Source organism: Entelurus aequoreus, linkage group LG15 (assembly GCF_033978785.1).
Source record: "Entelurus aequoreus isolate RoL-2023_Sb linkage group LG15, RoL_Eaeq_v1.1, whole genome shotgun sequence".
Taxonomy (NCBI): Eukaryota; Metazoa; Chordata; class Actinopteri; order Syngnathiformes; family Syngnathidae; genus Entelurus; species Entelurus aequoreus.
In genome coordinates, this window is record NC_084745.1 from 43,986,961 (window position 1) to 44,002,051 (window position 15,091).

General features: G+C 39.3%; 1 protein-coding gene across 1 annotated transcript; it reads left to right on the forward strand.

Moving 5' to 3' along the window:
* On the forward strand, positions 1-14,221 carry LOC133630172 (olfactomedin-like). The gene is made up of 5 exons (XM_062021571.1): positions 1-195; positions 5,946-6,104; positions 6,173-6,385; positions 11,757-11,889; positions 13,310-14,221. Exons 1-5 carry the CDS (start codon positions 61-63, stop codon positions 14,155-14,157), a joined length of 1,488 nt encoding a protein of 495 aa, XP_061877555.1. The 5' UTR covers positions 1-60; the 3' UTR covers positions 14,158-14,221.
* The last annotated feature ends 870 nt before the right edge of the window (positions 14,222-15,091 follow it).

Genomic DNA, 15,091 nt, shown 5'->3' on the forward strand with positions numbered 1-15,091 from the left:
GTGAACTTCCCTTCTTTGGCCCTTCACAAGTTTCACATCGTTTTTCACATCATTTTTCTCATGCTGACGCAGCAGCTTCAGAAAAATGTGTTCGGTGAACTTGAACGTGCACCGCACAGCATGAAAGACATGATGGACAGCTTTACTCCTCGCTACTTCAACATGCTGCTCGTGTTGCTGATGCTTTCATCCACCGTGAGTAACGCTTGCTCGCCATTATATGACAGCTGCATTTATTTCATATACAATATACTTTTTCAATCCTACATTGACGGTCAAACTTTAAAAAATGTTGCGTGAACGCTAGGGGTGTAACGGGGCATGTTTCTTAAATCCCATATCTCGGTACGGAAGATTCAGTTTGATACCGAAGCGCATTGTAGTCAATACAGTGTGCCAAGGAGAAGCCAGAGCTTGAAAACAATCTTCCGTATTAAATGTTCCTGTTTTGCAAAATATTTTTTTATTTTCCATTATTTATTATATTTGAGAATTGTATATATTAGATAGTTAAATAGTTTTTTTTTATTTGTATACAAAAGCTGAGCGGTTTTGCATTTTCTTTCCTTAATGTAGACAAAATCAACCAAACTGTGATTATGGCTTATTGTGACCCCGTTCAGTAATATTTGTCGCGGCTCAAAACAACAATATGTAATATATAGTTACAGTAATATAGTTCCATACATACTGTTGATTGCAGGAGGAAGTAGGATTACTTCAACATGAAAACATGCTACAGGTAACTTCACTTAGGTAATAATACTGTGATTATATTTGTAGATATACAGCAATGTACATACTGTAGTTATATCCAAAGTGGAATGTTAGAAAAGGTTTGATCAATTGAAATTACAAAAACAGAGAATCTTTTTTGTCTCGACTGGACTTACGTTGTCTTTAAATTGAAGTAGAGTGGTAATTGTTTTTTTGGCGACAGCTAATGGCCACAGTAATTCATGAAGTTTAGTTCAAGTTGAAGAATTGCAGACACGTTTGTTACTTGATACTAGGGCTGGGCGATATGGCCTTTTATTAATATCTCGATATTTTTAGGCCATGTCACGATACACGATATATATCTTGATATTTTCCCTTTAGCTTTGAATTAACACTTGATGCATATAATCACAGCAGTATGATGATTCTATGTGTCTACATTAGAACATTCTTGTTCATACTGCATTAATATATGCTCATTTTAAACTTTCATGCAGAGAGGGAAATCACAACTAAGTCAAATTACCAAAACTGTATTTATTTAATAAACATTTTTTAAGCAGTGGCAGAAAGTGCAAGATTGTCAGAGACATTTAAAAAAAATGCTATTAGGACACTTTTGTGCATGATGTCACTAAGATGACATATCAAAACAACACTAAATTAAAGTGCACTTTTTGTACAGAATACCACTGTAGTTAAAAACAAAGTGCACTTTTGTGCATGATGTCACACAAGATATTTCAATAACTGTCAAATAAAAATGAGCTGCATAATAGGAAATCAAATAGTGTATGTCCTTCGCTATGTGGTAGGTTACTGCGGACATTATCTCCTTCTGTTGACTATTTTTTTCATACGGTGTTGATGTGGAAATGGAAGATGCGAGGCTCACTTGGGTCAGTGGCATTTTGTTGGGTGTGGCACCGGCCGGAGATATTGACATGCAATGTTTCAAGCACTCTTCATTCTCTAGCGCAGTGGTTCTCAAATGGGGGTACGCGTACCCCTGGGGGTACTTGAAGGTATGCCAAGGGGTATGTGAGATTTTTTTTAAATATTCTAAAAATAGCAACAATTCAAAAATCCTTTATAAATATAAATAAAAACCTATCTTTTTTCTAAATAGTTCAAGAAAGACCACTACAAATGAACTGATGACATAGTGCTGTATTTTACTTCTTTATCTCTTTTTTTCAACCAAAAATGCTTTGCTCTGATTAGGGGGTAGGGGTACATCACTGAAAAAAGGTTGAGAACCACTGCTCTAGCGGGTGACTTTTCAAATGATGCTACAAATTAGTAGTGCTGCTACTTTTTGTAGCAACGCTTTTGCCGCATACTTTACATATTACGGTTGTCTGTTCAACATCTTCCTGCTTGAAGCCGAAAACCACTGCCAGACGATGGACCCCGTGCTGTTTTTCTTGGGAATTAATTACTCTTCTCTCCTTCTCTCTCTCGTATTACCACTCGCATGACGTTGCACGCGCGACAGTATGCGACGTATGTAAGAAGGTGCGCTTGTTTTACGTCTCTGTGAGGAAAGACAAGAAAGAGTGATAAAAGCCTGTAGTGCAATGCCCGCAGCTAAAAGCAACTGCGTGAGAACGTATACTCCAATACTCACGATATAGTCATTTTCTACATCGCACAGAGACAAACCCACGATATATCGAGTATATTCGATATATCGCCCAGCCCTACTTGATACTTTCTCATATGCTTCTGCCTTGGGCACTCTAGTAATGTGCAACTATAATTATTTATATTGACAATTGTGCTGTATTAGGCTGCAATATTGTTCAATGCTCACTTATTACGCATGTCTAGCTTATGTGGGGTCCCCACATCTGCGGTCCTCTCCAAGGTTTCTCATTGTCCCTTTGGGTTGAGTTTTTCCTTGCCCTGATGTGGGATCTGAGCCGAGGATGTCGTTGTGGCTTGTGCAGCCCTTTGAGACACTCGTGATTTAGGGCCTATATAAGTAAACATTGATTGATTGATTGATGTGTTATTATGTGTGTCGCTGTTGTGTAGTTGCTAGCTCCTAGTAGCCTATAGCAGTGGTCCCCAACCACCGGGCCGCACAAGAAATTTAATTTTAAAAAAATAAAAAAAATATTTTTTTTATTTATTTATTTATTAAATCAACATAAAAAACACAATATATACATTATATATCAATATAGATCAATACAGTCTGCAGGGATACAGTCCGTAAGCACACATGATTGTATTTCTTTATGAAAAAAAATAAAAAATTAAAAAATTAAAAAAATAAAAATACGGTATATCAGACATAGGGGCAAGCCCATATCATCCGATATTTGGTATTTCGGGACGCCCCAAATTATATTGATTGTATTTTCACAATATGCCAAGGACCAGTACAAACAACAACACTGTATTTGTTTACCAAGAGGACACACAACACTGTAAATACTTTCTTCCTGACTTTCACTATATGTCAGGTATCTGTACACTTTGAAGCGAAAGTTCTTTACTGAAAAATATGATTAGAAGTATATTGGTGTTAACAGTGGCCTAAAACAAACAGAACTGCAAGCGTAATTCTGTAAGTTAATGGAAGAAAATGGAAGTTAACCAGCCTATCAGGGACACCAGACTTCTTTGAAGACTTTATTTTTACCGCCAAGTATTCGATAAGACATAAAGAAACATTTACCGTTTCATGGTCAAAGATGCGGCTAACTTCCTGGTAGCCTAACTGACTTCCTGGTAGCCTATCTGACTTATTGGTAGAAAAGCTAACTTCCTGGTAGCCAAGCTAACTTCCTGGTAGCCTATCTGACTTCCTGGTAGCCAAGCTAACTTCCTGGTAGCCTAGCTAACTTCCTGGTAGCCTAGCTAACTTCCTGGTAGCCTATCTGACTTATTGGTAGCAAAGCTAACTTCCTGGTAGCCTAACTGACTTCCTGGTAGCCTATCTGACTTATTGGTAGCAAAGCTAACTTCCTGGTAGCCTAACTGACTTCCTGGTAGCCTATCTGACTTATTGGTAGCAAAGCTAACTTCCTGGTAGCCTAACTGACTTCCTGGTAGCCTATCTGACTTATTGGTAGCAAAGCTAACTTCCTGGTAGCCAAGCTAACTTCCTGGTAGCCTATCTGACTTATTGGTAGCAAAGCTAACTTCCTGGTAGCCAAGCTAACTTCCTGGTAGCCTATCTGACTTATTTGTAGCCTAGCTAACTTCCTGGTAGCCTAGCTAACTTCCTGGTAGCCTATCTGACTTATTGGTAGCCTAACTGACTTCCTGGTAGCGAAGCTAACTTCCTGGTAGCCAAGCAGACTTCCTTGTAGCCTAACTGACTTCCTGGTAGCCTATCTGACTTATTGGTAGCAAAGCTAACTTCCTGGTAGCCTAACTGACGTCCTGGTAGCCTATCTGACTTATTGGTAGCAAAGCTAACTTCCTGGTAGTCAAGCTAACTTCCTGGTAGCGTAGCTAACTTCCTGGTAGCCTATCTGACTTATTGGTAGCAAAGCTAACTTCCTGGTAGCCAAACTAACTTCCTGGTAGCCTATCTGACTTATTGGTAGCCTAGCTAACTTCCTGGTAGCCTAGCTAACTTCCTGGTAGCGTAGCTAACTTCCTGGTAGCGTAGCTAACTTCCTGGTAGCCTATCTGACTTATTGGTAGCAAAGCTAACTTCCTGGTAGCCAAACTAACTTCCTGGTAGCCTATCTGACTTATTGGTAGCCTAGCTAACTTCCTGGTAGCCTAGCTAACTTTCTGGTAGCCTAGCTAACTTCCTGGTAGCCTAGCTAACTTCCTGGTAGCCTATCTGACTTATTGGTAGCCTAACTGACTTCCTGGTAGCCAAGCTAACTTCCTAGTAGCCAAGCAGACTTCCTGGTAGCCAAGCTAACTTCCTGGTAGCTCAGCTAACTTCCTGGTAGTTTGGGTAACTTCCTGGTAGCTCAGCTAAATTCCTGGTAGTTTGGTTAACTTCATGGTAGCCTGGCTAACTTCCTGGTAGCTTAGCTAACTTTTCAATAGCTCAGCTAACTTCCTGGTAGCGTGCTTATCTTCCTTGTAGCCTAGCTAACTTTCTGGCAGCATGGCTAACTTCTTGATTGTCAAACTTTTTAGTAGCCTGTCTAACTTCCTTCCTGGTAGTCTGGCCAACTTCCTAGCAGAATGGCTGAATTATTCTGGAAGTTATCCTGGTAGCTCGGCTATCTTCTGTTTTGTTCTGTGAACTTACAGAATTTCTCATGTGTGTGTTTTTGTGTTTTGTAGCATTTTTTTTTTATCTTGCAGTGTTTAATAATTTATTAATTGATGAACGTACAATAAGAATAAATATAATCTAAAGGGCCTTAACGTCTAAACCACTGGTTCTTAACCTTGTTGGAGGTACCGAACCCCACCAGTTTCATGTGCGCATTCACCGAACCCTTCTTTAGTGAAAAATAAAATGTTTTTTTTCAAATTCAAGACAAAGTTATATGTTTTTGATATCACTTTAGTATGGGGAACATATTCTAAGTAACAAAGACTTAATTTAGAGTTTTTTGGACACTAGGGGAACATATTCTAAGTAACAAAGACTTCATTTAGAGTTATTTGGTTAGGGTTAGGGCCAGGGTTAGAGGGTTAGGCTTATAATAAGGCCATGCAGAATAAGGCATTAATAAGTACTTAATAATGACTAGTTAAGAGCCAATATGTTACTAATTTGCATGTTAATAAGCAACTAATTAATGGTGAATATGTTCCCCATACTAAAGTGTTACCATGTTTTTTTTACTGGTGCACAAAAATGAACCGTGCATGAACATCACCTTGTTCAAACAACAAAACCAACACAGTGCATACACTCACAACAAATTACACACCTGCAAATCAGTGTGACTTCTGCTGTTGCCGTATCCGTAAAACGCCGATAGGGAGAAGTTTTTATTTACACGATGAGTCGGGTGTGTCTTGACCTACGCCGAACCCCTGAGACCGACTCACCGAACCCCTAGGGTTCGATCGAACCCAGGTTAAGAACCACTGACTTAGGTTCTCTCTAAAGTCAAATTTCATGTGATAGAAGTATTTTAGTTGTTTATTGTGTTAAGTGTGTTTTCTGTATGGATCATTTTGTGTATTATATGATAACTTTTCGATTAAAATGAAAGAAACTGAAATTATTGGGGGGTTTTTGGGGTTCATACTCTTTGATCGAGCATGTTTTCCATGTTTTGCAGGTGGACTGTCAGGTCCAGCAGGTTTCAGGCCACATGAGCAATGGTTCATGTGCGTGTCAAGTCAACACCAACATGTGGCTTTTCCCTACTGTGAAATACGAGGCCACACAGCAGAAGGTCGAGTCTTGTGAGGATTCCCTAACCGCACTACAAAAACAAGTAATGTTAAACCACCATTATTACATCAGACTCCTTCTAATCCAAAGTCATGTTTTCTGTTTTTTTAGGTGAACTTGTCCCACCAGCGTCTGCCTGAGATCCAATCATTGATGGACAACATCACAGCCCGACTGGAGCCTTACGATTACCTCAACTATAGAGGTCTTTATGCCAATCTGCATCTGCGTCCGCTCACCGAGGATCTCAGCAAGCTAGAGAATGACATCAACGCCATGTCCATTCAGATGGACAACGACCAAACCAAGAAACTTTCCAAAGAGGTACCTGAACCCACAAGACATTGATACAACGTTGATTATACATAATTCTCCTTTAAAATTGACGTTGCAAAATAGTTGTATTTGTAAATTGAGATAACGTTGATGTCTAACGTTGGACCCACGTTGTTGGTTGGGAAATGAGTAACATTCAATGAAATCAACGTCACAACCCGACATTGATTAAACTTCAAAAAGCATGTTGTTTCAACGTTAGGTTTGAGTTGCTCAACGCCAGGACCTAATTTAACAAGATCTCAACGTTGTTTCAATGTTTTGTGCCTGCTGGGAAACAAACCAATAGCTTCATCCAAAGTTTAGACGAGAGATGTGCCAGTCAATCAGCCACCGATTAGCATCGGATGATTTTCGTGATAATGTTTGTGATCAACTTCCAGTGATAGTAGCACTTGATAATGGTACGAAGAAATGTCGTTAATTTGCTGTAATAAAGGTGATTATTATTATCATTACTAATATTAGTCTTTACAAAAAGTAAACATGATAGGCTATAGGCTACTTAGAGCTAGCAGCTAAGCACACAAGCTAGACATACGTGATAAGTGTCCTTAATTGAACAATATTGCAGTCTAAAACAGTATAATTTGTCAATGTGAACAAGTATCAAATAATTATGGTTACAGTGTCCAAGGCAAAAGCGTATTAAAAAGTATCCAGTAACAAACGTGTCTGCATTATTCAACTTACTGCATCATGAGCTGAACTTCATGAATTACTATGACCACTAAGTATTGCCAAAAAAACAACAACACAATTACCACTCCACTTCAACTTGAAAAAAGGCATAAGCCCATTTCAGATGGTTAATAATAAATACGTTAGTGTTTTTCTTACCTACTATTGTTGTCCGTTTGACTAACTTCACTTGATCAAACCTTTTTAACATTGCACACTACAAAATAATAAAAGTATGTACTCTGATTTGTGCTGATATTGCATCGAATCAGTACCCGTATCGGACAATACTCAAGGCTCCAATATTGGTATCGTATCGGAAGTGAAAAATCGGGACATCCCTATTTCGGGACACTTAAAACATGAACACATTTTATGGAGAATAATTATAGCATTATAACATTCAGGAAACAATGCAAAATACATATAAATGATGAATGAAGTGTATAAATAAACATTAACATTAATTTTATTGAAGGCTTGTTGGCGAAGACGGCAATGTGCGGATAGGGGGACAGAGGGAAGAACCACACGATTACCATCTTTGTACTTTCTGAGATCTTTATTGAATTCTGTAGTGTTTCTCAGCTTCTTTTTTTAAAGCGCTGGCACTCGCAACTTCCTTTGGCCCCGTGGGGGTTTATTTTGCAGTAAAAAAAAAAAAAAGACTAAATCACGAACATGCAGTCATGGGCAAGGCAAGCTGCTTGGAAAATGTAGCACGCTAAGCTACAAGTTACTCTCGATTAAATGTAGCTAAGTTACAGGTGAAGCTATCCCTGGAGAATTGTAGCTAGCTACACTACAAGCTACACGGCAAAAGTAGCTTGCTACATTTAACAGCATTTATATCTATGGTCCCACATGTATAATAACAATGTTAATGTAACTGAGAGTGTACAAATGTTAATTACTATTAACTATCTGTCATTTAGCTGGGGACACCCTACAACTACCTCTAGGGGTCCCCGCACCTCACTGTATGTATTTATTTAGTTTGCCTTTTGTTTGGCCCACCCCTATAATGTTATACATTTTCTCTACCTACAGTAAAAAAACAGCATCTATCTATACCTTGACGATAAAAACAATGTTTGGGAACAGTTGGTAATGGTTATGTGCAGTAAAACTTTTCATGAACTCAACTCACCTTAATGTATGTTCTAAATTTGTGTTGGACGTCTTAGATGAAGAGAGTAGTTATGATTTTGGTTTACAGAGTAAACTACTAAAAACTAAGGTGTCGGGCATTGTTTTCTTTAAACCCATACATTTGTCTCAAAATGGCCAAGTACACGCATCATTATGGATTTCCTGCACATCATCTTCACCACTAAACAAAAAATCTAATCTACTGGAGAGAGAATCCCTCTGCCATTTTCAAATATGTTTTTTTTTGAGTGGTCAGCTTGAAGCGTCCCTCTGTCTCCGACCCTTGTCGTCATGTGACATAAGCGCATGATTGTTATGATTTTGCTTACTAGTTTCGATGACCTGCCTTATCAGGGGAGCTCCACTAACCACGTTAAACCCAGATTCCAATCTAACAAAGGTCTTAACTCATTCTCCTTCTATGCCACATCAATATGGAATGCGCTCCAACAGGTGTAAAAGAAAGGGCATCTCTATCCTCCTTCAAAACCGCAATAAAAGTACACCTCCAGGCAACTTCAACCCTAAACTAACACCCTCCCCGGATTGTAAATAAATAATCAAATGTAGATACTTTTTCTTATACTTTCTGATCTCTCTCTCGCTGTATGTCCACTACTTGCTGTACATATCCTACCAAGTCAGACCTACACTGTTTCAATGTCCATTTCTCTGATGATGCAATTGTTGATGCTGATTGTTCATGACAGAAGTGATGATAACAACCAAACCTACCCTCCACACCCCCTCCATATCCCACACCCCGGATTGTAAATAATTCAATGTATATACTCTGATGATTATCTTGTGTGATGACTGTATTATGATGTTAGTATATATTTGATAGTATAGAATCAATTTAAGTGGACCCCGACTTAAACCAGTTGAAAAACTTATTCGGGTGTTACCATTTAGTGGTCAATTGTACGGAATATGTACTTCACTGTGCAATCTACTAATAAAAGTTTCAATCAATCAATCAATCAGTCCGTAATGTTTCATCCTAACCGTAGCCAATTGTGAGTCATCATACGAACACCAACCAATCGTCATGGATTTTCTCCATATCTGTTGTTCTCATTATCCAGGATATTGTGTTTTCTCCATTTTTTTTTTTGGCCTGGATTTGCAGTCCATTTTTTCTCTTTGTAGTTTGATGTAAGCTACCTAGCTACATGGGTCTAAAACAGGGGTGGGCAATTAATTTTCACCGGGGGCCGCATAAGCAACCCGAGCACTGCTGGAGGGCCACACGACAATATTTCAATTAAATTTTGCTCAATATTATTTTTGATATACCGTAAGTCGTAAGATAAATAATGATGATAATAATAATAATAATTAATAATAATAATAATAATTTAATTTAACCTAACTTAACTTTATACAAAAGCAGATTGCTTTTGATGGTTTTATTTTTAACACTGTTTTACACAACACTTCCTGATGTACTATACAATGCAAAAATGTCCATTTCTGCACAGGTTTAATTTCTGTCACTTTATCCTGCATTATCCAACATTTTTCCCCGTCAGATTTGGACAACCGTCTGTTGTTAAAAATAGTTTTTAATCATATTTATTTTATATTGTTTTTTATATTGGTTTTATATGTAATTATTTTTTCTTTTTATTCAGTCATTGGTGGAGCTAAGGATAATATTTTAATATTGTTTTTAATATTGTTGTGCAGCACTTTGGAAACATTTTGTTGTTTAAATGTGCTATATAAATAAAGTGGATTGGATTGGATTGTCACACTTGCCAGCTTGTCCCATTTCAGTCCTAACATGTCCAAACACGCATTTACCTCTGTGAACAAGTCATTACCTGTGGTTGTCTCTTTAATTGACTGCATGGCTGCCAGCTACTCCGTGATTTGAAAGTCTGCAGTTATCCCACGTAAGAAGATGAGCAGTTGGGCGGTGTCACGTACATCGCAGATCTCATCCAATTAAAGCCAGCGAAAAACAGTCCATGTCTCCGGGCATACAGCGCAACAGAGTCCAATAAGCACTCCTTAATAAACTCTCCGTCAGAAAACGCCTTACTTTTTCTGGCGCTTTTGTGAGAAATGACGAAACTTGTCCTGACAGCTGCATCTCTGGGGGTGTGACATTTGGCAAAAAGTCCTTGTTGGGTTTGCAGTTTTACCATTAACGCATCAGCCTCCCTTGCGCGCGCTTCATCAGACAGATTCCGGTATTTTCCCTCGTGCTTCGTCATGTAGTGACGATTCAAATGATATTCTTTAAACACAGCAACATGTGTACCACAAGTTAAGCACACGGCTTTACCTTTAAGTTCTGTAAAGAAATACTTGGCAGTCCATGTCTTGTTGAAAACACACCATTCGTCATCAACTTTTCTCTTTTTAGCATCTCATCACTTGTCGCTGTGCACCTTCCCTCACAGGTTACACACGGACATACGCCCATAAATAACACTTTTCAAAATAAAAGCAGCACAGTTGTATTGCGCGCACGACATAGATGTTTTTTAAACTTTATTTTGTCATGTGTGATTGCGCACACGCGCATACGTCCACACGGAAGTAATACAAATAATGCTTTTCAAAACAATAGCACCGTTGTATTGCACACTCGACATAGATACTTTTTAAAATGTATTTTGTAATTTATGATTGGCCTCACGCGGGCCGGACAGGGATGCACAAAGGGCCGGATGCGGCCCGCAGAATGCCCAGGTCTGGTCTAAAACATACTTGCCAACCCTTCCGATTTTCCTGGGAGACTCTTAAATTACAGTGCCCCTCCCGAAAATCTCCCGGGGCAACCATTCCCCCGAATTTCTCCCGATTTCCACCCGGACAACAATATTGGGGGCGTGCCTTAAAGGCACTGCCTTTAGCGTCCTCTACAACCTGTAGTCACGTCCGCTTTTCCTCCATACAAACAGCGTGCCGGCCCAGTCACATAATAAATGCGGCTTTTACACAGACATAAACGAATGCAAGGCCTACTTGATCAACAGCCATACAGGTCAGACTGAGGGTGTCCGTATAAACAACTTTAACACTGTTATGAATATGCGCCACACTGTGAACCCACACCAAACAAGAATGACAAACACATTTCGGGAGAACATCCGCACCGTAACACAACATAAACACAACAGAACAAATACCCAGAACCCCTTGCAGCACTAACTCTTCCGGGACGCTACAATATACACCCCCGCTACCACCAAACCTCTTTGTTTGGACACTAGATCCCGCAGGAAATCGACGAGTTAGTTACGTGCAAATGAAGACAGTTTAAAAAAGTACCGAATCATACGAGGTACTGCTGTGTTTATGTCACTATTGTGGTTTCACTTCGTCGTAATAATGAGGAAGTTGACATAAGCGGATCAAATGTTCATAGAATTGACTACTTTTGCTCTGAAATATTAAAGCAGTTGAATGAATAATAATACGAACATTGTGGACTGTGACCTGGTGGCATTAACAGATTAACAGTTAAACGTGTTACACTGTGTAATATTCTTGAACTTTTTCCCGATAGGTCAGTAAACTGCGAAAAGATGTGGACCGCATGCACATGTCAGACTCAAACAACATGAAGACTGTGAGAGAGAAACTTCGCAAATTGAAGAACAGCGCTGTCTCTTGTTTGTCCATCCCCAAAGACTTCCGAGGTTTGTTCTCCTTTGGTGTGTTATGTGTAATGCCAATTATTAAGAATCTTAAGGAAATCCTCTTAAAATCTATGGTAATAAGTAGGGATGTTCCGATCAAGGTTTTATGCTGCCAATTCCAATATAAAGTTGCATTTTATTTATGGTGAATACTATTGATAATGTAACAATATCAACCCAATATTTAAACTAGTTCCCTATCTGCTTTAGTTACATACAATTTGAGCAAAACAAAGTAATCAGTACACAATAACTAAACAAAATTTAAAAAATGATATATTCTACTCATTCAAGTCCTTTGTTTTTTGCCCTCAAAGTCCTCCTGTGTCCAGGGAATTATTCCCTGAGTTTGTAAACTTTTAAACAAAAATAACAGAAAATTGATTATATGAAAATAAATTAGCGATCTAATCACTCAACAATCGATAGTATGACACTGAGCACATTTCTTTTGTTGTTTCTAGCTAGCTTAGCGATTAGCACGCCTGTTTTTGGCTTGTTTGCAGTACCAAGTGTGCCACAGTGGTCAGATCGATTTATTTTATGATAAAAAAAATGTTTTGTCGTTTTTGTCATTGTTTACAAACTCAGGAAATAAATCCCTGGACACAGGAGGACTTTAGGAGCAAAAACCAAATGATTTAAATCAGAGCCAGTAGTAGGAAATTATTTAAATATTTAATTAATATTTAATTAATTGTTACACCACAACCCTGTGTTTTTGTCTGATTATAAATGTGATGGGAATATTTAATTGATACTGAAAATTTGAAGTATCAATATCAGCATTGGTATGACCAATACTGCCCCTTTAACCATTTGGTATTGGATCGATACCCAAATTGGTAGTATCGCCAAAAACTAATGTACAGAAGAATAAGTGATGATCATATTTTAACAGAAGTGTAGATATGAATGATTTAACCAAATTGTGGTGAATTAACAAGTCGATTAATAGTTTTGAGAAAATGAGGTAATATGTTATCGCATACGTCCGCAGTTAAATTACCCGTTTTGAAATGGTTCTATTATCATTTATACCAGTGGTTCTCAAACTTTGTTCACCAAGTACCACCTCAGAAAACACGTGGCTCTCCAAGGTCCACCATAATGATCAACATTAAAATACAGTAGGCCTAAGTATTCATTAAAAACAAGGCAGAGGTTTTATTTAACAAGTTGGCCACCATGACACACAGTTTGAACAGTAACACTGTGTTTGAATACAGGAAAATAAAACCATGTACTTTAATCAAATGATTTTTTGGCGTACCACTAGATGGAGCTTACGTACCACCAGTGGTACACGTACCAGAGTTTAAGAATCCCTGATTTATACACCAAATAATATATTGACATGTATTGGGATATCGATTTTAGGCCGTCCTTCCATTCCTCACACTCCCTTCCTTGTTTTCAGGTACACACAGGTATTGCCTCAATGGTCTCATCACCAACATCAGCCAACCGGTCACAACTAAAATCAGTCCGTACGGGAAGACCTTCATCTCCGGTTCATGGGGTCAACAGACCCAACAGGACAGCGAAGGCCTGAATACCGCCTACTGGGTCCAGCCTTTGGTCCACAGCCATATTTCTGGCAACACCCTTCGAGTTTATCAATCCTACGAAGACTTCATGGCCTCCGCCAACCACAAAGATTACGTCTTTGCTCCGCACAACGTCCACGTCGACGCCATTGAAGGTCCGAGTGCCGTCCTGCACGGAGAGGCTCTGTATTATCACTGCTACCAATCAGCAGATGTTTGTCGCTACGACTTAAACAGCGAAAAGGTAGCGAGGGTCGAACTTCCCGGCATCAAAGCAGGACTCACCAAGAAGTTCCCTTATTGCTATTACGATTGTCGCGCCAGCACCGACGTGGACGTGGAGGTCGATGAGACGGGGCTGTGGGCCCTCTACGCCACGGTCGGTAGCCACGGCAACATCGTGGCGAGCAGACTCTCTTGGGACGACGAAAGCGCAACGCTCAACGTCACCCAGACGTGGGAGACGAGGCTGTTCAAGAGGGCGGTGACCAACGCTTTCATGGTGTGCGGAGTGCTGTACGCGACTCGCTACCTCGACGACCACCGAGAGGAAGTCTTCTACGCGTTTGACACGGCGACAGGAAAGGAGGACAACACGCTGGCGTTGACGCTCGACAAGATCATCGACGGCGTCGCCAGCCTGAGCTTCAACCCCGTCAACCGCCGCCTCTACATGTACAACAATGGCTATCTCCTCGCCTATCAAGCACACTTCTGAAATTAAACACAAATATGCAGTTATGATAATCACCAAGTTGGCTTTATTAAAGAGATGTTTGTCAACCACACAAAAGTATCTTTTCTTCTTCATTTTGTTGTGTTTACAGTAGTACAGTAGGAAGGGAATTTCATTTGGCCTCATTCGTCGCGGTCCCAGGTGGGTAGTAACGCGCTACATCTACCGTATTTTTTATAAGGCGCACTGCCGATGAATGGTCTATTTTTGATCTTTATTATATACATATACACTACCGTTCAAAAGTTTGGGGTCACATTGAAATGTCCTTATTTTTGAAGGAAAAGCACTGTACTTTTCAATGAAGATAACTTTAAACTAGTCTTAACTTTAAAGAAATACACTCTATACATTGCTAATGTGGTAAATGACTATTCTAGCTGCAAATGTCTGGTTTTTGGTGCAATATCTACATAGGTGTATAGAGGCCCATTTCCAGAAACTATCACTCCAGTGTTCTAAGGGTACAATGTGTTTGCTCATTGGCTCAGAAGGCTAATTGATGATTAGAAAACCCTTGTGCAATCATGTTCACACGTCTGAAAACAGTTTAGCTCGTTACAGAAGCTACAAAACTGACCTTCCTTTGAGCAGATTGAGTTTCTGGAGCATCACATTTGTGGGGTCAATTAAACGCACAAAATGGCCAGAAAAAGAGAACTTTCATCTGAAACTTGACAGTCTATTCTTGTTCTTAGAAATGAAGGCTATTCCACAAAATTGTTTGGGTGACCCCAACTTTTGAACGGTAGTGTATAAGGCGCACCGGATTAGAGGGTGCATTAAAAACATCTAAAGGCTTAATGGCCACATGCGTGGAGAGCCCCTTTTAGCTCTTATTTCCGAAATTTGTGTACGCTACTGATTTGGGGTCTTATTGCCGCTTATGTGGACACTTATACTGCCATCTGGTGGT